This window comes from Sphaeroforma arctica (assembly GCF_001186125.1).
Source record: "Sphaeroforma arctica JP610 unplaced genomic scaffold supercont1.480, whole genome shotgun sequence".
NCBI classification, from domain to species: domain Eukaryota; class Ichthyosporea; order Ichthyophonida; genus Sphaeroforma; species Sphaeroforma arctica.
Window position 1 is genome coordinate 35,676 of NW_014040078.1, and position 5,924 is coordinate 41,599.

The following is a 5,924-nucleotide window of genomic DNA, read 5'->3' on the forward strand; positions in this document are numbered from 1 at the left end:
GTGTGTGTGTGTGTGTGTTGTTGTGTGTGTGTGTGTGTGTGTGTGTGTGTGTGTGTGTGTGTGTGTGTGTGTGTATGGCAATTAGTATAAAATTCTGTAATTCAAATATATTCACTTTTCCTGTATGGCTTATACATCATTTGAGCAAGTTATCGAGCATATTCTTGTTTATGTAATATTTTTGTATAACTGTGTGCCAAGTACGCTCGTGTTTCACTCTATATACATTCTATCCAGCAATTAGGCACGCGCCTTAAGATATACACTCATAGCAAGCGGGTTGGCGTATACTGCTGGATCTTGTGCGTTCGCCAACAACAAGCGTGACAAATCGTAAGACACACTTATCACAGCAGCTCATTTCAATTTCTCCACTAGTATGTACCAAAATCGAACGCCGACTATGTAACAGTATCGGTCACAATCAGGTTGTTTACTCATTTGGTGGTTTCAAACTTCGGCATTCAATTGTAAGACATTTTCATACCTGTATCATCCACCGCGGACGGCCCTGCCGCCACGTTAGTAGCCGCATCAACCCAGCTAGAAAACATGGTCTTATGTCTACAACTTTTTCGACAGCTATAAGTATGTGTATATGTGTACTGTACTTTATATAATATAAATCAAAATATGTAGTGCTCGTATGGTAATAAGTCTTTGTGTATTAAGAAAAGTACGTCAAGAGACACATAATTTATGTCGCCGAGCTTTGTTGTGATTGTGTACATAAATATTTCATTTTCAAGAGACAAAAGCCATAGCCCTGAATAATCAACAACAGCATCGTTTGAAAAACACAAGAGAAGAGAAGCATTTCAGGGTTTCTAAACCAATTTGTTTATTTTGTTTTTCTGTTTTTGTATGTATTTATCAATTAAAAATGTACATTGAAGGGCAAAATTGAAATACATGCATTTTTATTATGTACGTATGTATATATTTATGTCATACAAAGTGCTTTTCGCCGATTTGCCCGCATTAACTACGTCGACCACACGTTGCAAACCTATTCCATATTCTCACGAGCTCAACGTACTGGCAAGATACTTGTCAAATACATACATCCATGGCGTACTGCTGTATATATCCTTCCGATAAATTTATTGGTTTCCACGTAGTTTTCTATATATTGCTTCCCTTCGTGCAGGAATATTCATCCCAGTAGGTCTACTAGACTACGTACCAGTGTCCGTAACAAGCTTTCAATGGCAGTCGCTATGCGGCAGATGCAAAATACTACCCAATAGTCACGCCTGCTCGTAGTTATTCTCCTATTTTCCATGGCATTATATCGCACTGCTGGGACTTGAGCCTTCCGTCGTTTCTCGAAATCTACATTTAGCCCACAGGATTCCCAGTATAAGGTTAACGCCTGTATACATACGGTGCTGAATGCCTGATAGGAGTATTCGAAACAGTCGGACTCGTACCTATTAAGACGAAAAGAAACTTTAAATTTGTATCATTACGGAAACTTGCTTCATGTCAAAATCGTAGCATTTCCTGCCGTTGGAAAGGCGTATGCGAATGCTTAAGGACAACTTTCACAACAATCCTGCCTTTTTTTTTGTCAAACCCCCGTTAACGAACTGGTTATCACATATATTGTTGACTTTGAACGGAAACACAATTATGTATGTGAAGAGATCGGCTTTTATACAGATGCACCTAACGGTGTAGATAATGTATGCAATCCACTAACTCTGCCATGGGAAATACGAAATCAGAAATTTGCAAATTGGTAGAGGACATATAATGATCAATCAACAGGTTCGTGTCTGCCACTGCTAGATAATATATAAATTTGTTATCAAGAGAATTTGATACTATCTGATGTCTGTATGTGTCGTTCGAACTATACGTGGACAATACAACCTGTACGTATACTCAGACTAACCAATACGATAGAGTCCCATATGAAAAAGGTATGAAACATTCCAACAGAAGCACTCAATCTTTGGACGTAGTTTTTGGAACAGAGTGAGTCTCTCTTTCATTGCCATCGTCACCAGATTGTGTCCAGACACCATTAATATGACTGAAACACGGACAATGTAGGTGTGAATACCTTATTTTTCTACGCGATCTATCACCAGCTGCGTGGCAATTCATGGAAGAAATACTATAAATTTCAGTGCAGACAAATATATACAGATGTATGAATATCCACCTAAGTCACAAGCATCCGTGTCGAGCACATACCATGCTTCAGGTGATAGGATTTCGGGGCAAAAGGTCATGCGCTCAGTCTCACAGGCATCTAAGACCCCACGTTTGCTGTGTGTCTGCTGATATTTATCGAATAGGCGTCGGCACTGCTGCGACAACATATTCCGATTTGCCACAAAACATGGGGCAGTGAAAAGGACTGATCTTGTTGTTTGTGTATCTACAGGCATATCTGAACAGTACCTCGTTTTATCTCTGTTACACACAGTGATTGCGTGCTCGTGTAAACCCGAGAGAATCGTTAAAGTCGCGACAGGTACCACTTTGCCATCCGTGTACGAAATAAATTCTTTATACCTGGCCTGACATTTGACCGAGGCCAGAAACCATCTGTCGGTGAAACATGGTGCCGTAAATAGGCGCGACAAAGTTTGCACTTTGAACCCTTTACACATACTTATAGCCTCATCATCACAATCATATACATGACTGTTGAGCTCTTTTCTTTTTGAGGCACTATTGTGTATAGGATATGTAATCTCCATCTCGATGGGCTCGTTCTTGTGACCGGTCCTGCTTGACCTCCCATCGAGCAAATACATCTCATAGGTATTTTTACAAGCTACCGAGAGATGCTCAATATTTGATGTGAAGCATGCTAATGATAACAGGAAATGAATGGAAGCGGATTTATGTCTTGAACAAAATCCTCTAGCCTCCTGAGTACAAGTGCTATAGTCTAGAGATCGATTAAGATACTTTTTCTTTTGGAATGTGATATGTTTGTTGGATAGGTTGTTTTTTTTGCGCCTCGTATACTTATCGAACAATTGCCGACAATTGATTGAAGCTTTATCTTTTTGGCTGATGAAGCATGGCGCCTGAAAGATCACAGAGTGGGTGTATGGTGGGGGTAAATTCCCACACAACTTCTGCAAATCGTAGTCACATTCTTCGTATAAAATAAGGTCTTCATAATCGCGAAAGTTATGCCCTGTCGCACATGATATACAACTTCCAAATACCAAAACTATCAAAGCTGCGACTACTTTCATGATAGCTGTTGTTGTTGTATACTTATCGTGGTATTAAAGTGCAGCAGGTCAGAATTGGCAGTTCTGTAGAGCGATTCGGCGGAATATGTATCATAAATACGAAAAGTCGATTCATAAATGAGAACTTGAGAAGATTTTTCAAAAACAAAATATATATATAAATTTTAGCGATATGTATATGAGTTGCTCTTTGTAGACTGATTAAATTATAAACCCAATCACATTGAAGGTTGCATTGTTCAATTTTCAGAAGGCTATGGTTGCATTGGTTGGGAAGTTTACAACTTCGTAATACATACTTTTTTTTATTACTATTTTCTTTTCAATAGAGGCTCAAGAGAGGCTGTTGTCAGAATTTTAATTGACCTGTCGATACAAGCTCATACGCACTACTATCGATATTGCATATGCACAAGCCGGGGTTGTATGGGAATATATGAGGTAGTTAATAATTTTCTCAATGTACGGCTCTTCGAATCATTTGCACGTACGTGTCGGAATATTTCTCTGCCGATTTCTGCCAAGAGTGCTCTCCCACCCACTTGCACACAGGAAGCACAGTCGAGCTCGAAAATTCAAGGTCCGTAAGTTCTCGAAGACGATGCAGCTCGCGTGAATAATGAAGAAGAGGACTTCGACAATATAGGGGGAAGAGTTCAAGAACTTTTGTTGATAGCGAGAGTTAGATAAAAAAAGAGAGCGCAGAATATATACAAGTCTTCACTCTTCCATTTCTTTGGGTCCACCTTCATCGACCACGGCCATTTCGCATTGTGCGTCCGCTGTAAATGTACTATTGTCTACAGCGGTTGTATCAGCCAGTGGTGTGAGCGTATTATTACTAAGTAGTGTGTCCACATTTGGTGTAATACTATTCGTAACAGTCGTCGGTACCCAAACGGCCGCAGGCGTGCGGTTGCCCTGCTCAGGCACCTGCATGCAATAGTGAGAATAATAAAAACTTACCATTTGAAGATTATTATGATTTGATAGGTATACAAACTTTAAAAACCTTCATTGGCATGACTGCTATAATGATACCAAAAGGTTAATTTCTAAAGACGCAGGAGGCTCATTGTCGAAAGTAAAGCAGCAGACCACATAGCCCCTGCGTAGGAACCACGCACGCAGAAAACGAATGGGTTCCTGAGACTCGGCGACAAAATTGCAGTGTGCGTTGAGAATAAATGAACTACTTGTACAGCGTGACGACGCCTATCTACTAGTCTAGTCAATTGGCCTGAATAGTATCAAGCACCGATAAGAGGATCGCGCAGACAAGTGATGTATAGATACGATCACGTAAACCTCGTACTAACGCTACCTGACTCATTCCTGACGTAGAGACGTCCGGTGTTGTTGACACTGGTACCATACTGTTTACCCTAACCAGCTGCGAGTGGAGTAATATAGTACGTGAGTAAAGAAAACTACGTCGGAATGCATATAAAATACCCTTGATTTAGTTCCTCATCAAGAACTTTTTTTTCTGTCCCTGTGTGCCTCTTAATATTCTAGGTCTATTCTCGTTATAGCTTTAAGTATCGCAAAATCCGATCAATGAAAGGTACGATTCGGCGTCGGAAAGTAAGCCTCGTGATACGAAACAAAAACTTAGAACTAACCCGAACCCTGAGGGGGGATGGCGAAGGTATGTGGCTATATGCAGGTGGTGAACATTAACATCGTCGACTGACCAAACGAGAGCACAAGGAAATGCACGAGTCATTCTGATAACTTGTTCAATATAATCCACTACCAATAACGTAGAAGTATGGGCGCCGATGTAAGCTCACCTTCTCAAACCCTCGTAAAAACTTGAGGGGGTCTTTATAATAACGATCCGGCTCGCATAGCAATTCACATATCCTTTGTATCGTGAACGGGGCGCTGTCAGTGACACGAGTGTGCGTGAGTACGTTATGAGTAGCCACACGTGTTCGTGTACAATGAAAAGAAGTAAGTCTGCTAATTAAGAAAAAAGAAATCTAGCACAATTCCGTCTCATTCTCTAAGCTTAACCGCGGAGAAATTATCGTTACAATCTCGTTACAACCAAGGCGGTCGGGGCAAATTTTCATCATTATTTGAAACAGTGGTTACACCGCAAAACGAATGGAATGAGTAGATAAAAAATCAAAAAGGAGTTAACATTTGAGCAGAAATAGGTCTACAGGACGAGTGTCTAGTCATTTAACTAATCACACTTTCAGCCTTCATAGGTATTTACATATGAAACACATGTTCATTTTCGGAACGATATGATATGGGGATAAGTTAGATACATTGATACATACTTTGTAAACAAGCATAATGGGCCTTCGATTGTATTCATGGCTTCAGCAACATCTCTCGGATTGTCACCTTGTAACTTCAACACAACCTGTCCGTGATGATTCGGAATAACTATTAATGACTTCGAAATGAATCTACAAATTCAATGTGGTATGCAAAACCATGATAAATGCGACACAAGGCGTGGCGGTGAGAGATGTGTAAAAATCCTGACAACCACATGATAAAACTGGCAAATGAAACTCTTCAAACGATAAGGGCACACAAACTCCGTATTGAAAGCACACATATTCTCACTCCTTGTTAAACTATCCTAAAAGAATATATGCATATACGTTAGTGTGTATGTCTTTATGCAAAACTCTCTCAAACACACAAAACACCCACACAAACACCATCAAA

The 5,924-nt window shown here is 40.1% G+C and overlaps 3 protein-coding genes across 4 annotated transcripts in view; all 3 read right to left on the bottom strand.

Moving 5' to 3' along the window:
• The window catches only part of SARC_06626, a 6,613-nt gene extending 5,927 nt beyond the window's left edge, over nt 1-686 (bottom strand). For both annotated transcript variants that reach the window (XM_014299459.1, XM_014299460.1), the window contains exon 1: nt 488-686. In XM_014299459.1, the coding sequence (XP_014154934.1) occupies nt 488-554 (67 nt within the window). In that variant the 5' untranslated portion in view covers nt 555-686. The remainder of the gene's footprint in view (nt 1-487) is intronic.
• Nucleotides 687-1,079: 393 nt separating this feature from the next.
• SARC_06627 (hypothetical protein) lies at nt 1,080-3,279 on the bottom strand. The gene is made up of 2 exons (XM_014299461.1): nt 2,206-3,279; nt 1,080-1,433 (listed from the first exon to the last, which is right to left on the bottom strand). The coding sequence occupies exons 1-2, from the start codon at nt 3,225-3,227 to the stop codon at nt 1,157-1,159; spliced, it is 1,299 nt and encodes a 432-aa protein (XP_014154936.1). The 5' UTR covers nt 3,228-3,279; the 3' UTR covers nt 1,080-1,156.
• A 216-nt stretch (nt 3,280-3,495) lies between these two features.
• On the bottom strand, nt 3,496-5,614 carry SARC_06628 (hypothetical protein). Its single transcript, XM_014299462.1, has 4 exons — nt 5,525-5,614; nt 5,024-5,117; nt 4,552-4,620; nt 3,496-4,160 (listed from the first exon to the last, which is right to left on the bottom strand). Exons 1-4 carry the CDS (start codon nt 5,560-5,562, stop codon nt 3,948-3,950), a joined length of 414 nt encoding a protein of 137 aa, XP_014154937.1. The 5' UTR covers nt 5,563-5,614; the 3' UTR covers nt 3,496-3,947.
• Between the last annotated feature and the right edge of the window lie 310 nt (nt 5,615-5,924).

What these genes read in the sequence shown, in the direction of transcription:
- SARC_06627 (XM_014299461.1), bottom strand. Translation starts at nt 3,227, where the DNA reads ATGAAAGTAGTCGCAGCTTTGATAGTTTTGGTATTTGGAAGTTGTATA. An exon ending in ATCCTATCACCTGAAGCATG is followed by an intron (nt 1,434 to 2,205) that starts GTATGTGCTCGA and finishes TCGTCTTAATAG; the next exon opens with GTACGAGTCCGACTGTTTCG.
- SARC_06628 (XM_014299462.1), bottom strand. Translation starts at nt 5,562, where the DNA reads ATGAATACAATCGAAGGCCCATTATGCTTGTTTACAAA. An exon ending in CCATTATGCTTGTTTACAAA is followed by an intron (nt 5,118 to 5,524) that starts GTATGTATCAAT and finishes TGTCACTGACAG; the next exon opens with CGCCCCGTTCACGATACAAA. An exon ending in CTACGTCAGGAATGAGTCAG is followed by an intron (nt 4,161 to 4,551) that starts GTAGCGTTAGTA and finishes TATTGCATGCAG; the next exon opens with GTGCCTGAGCAGGGCAACCG.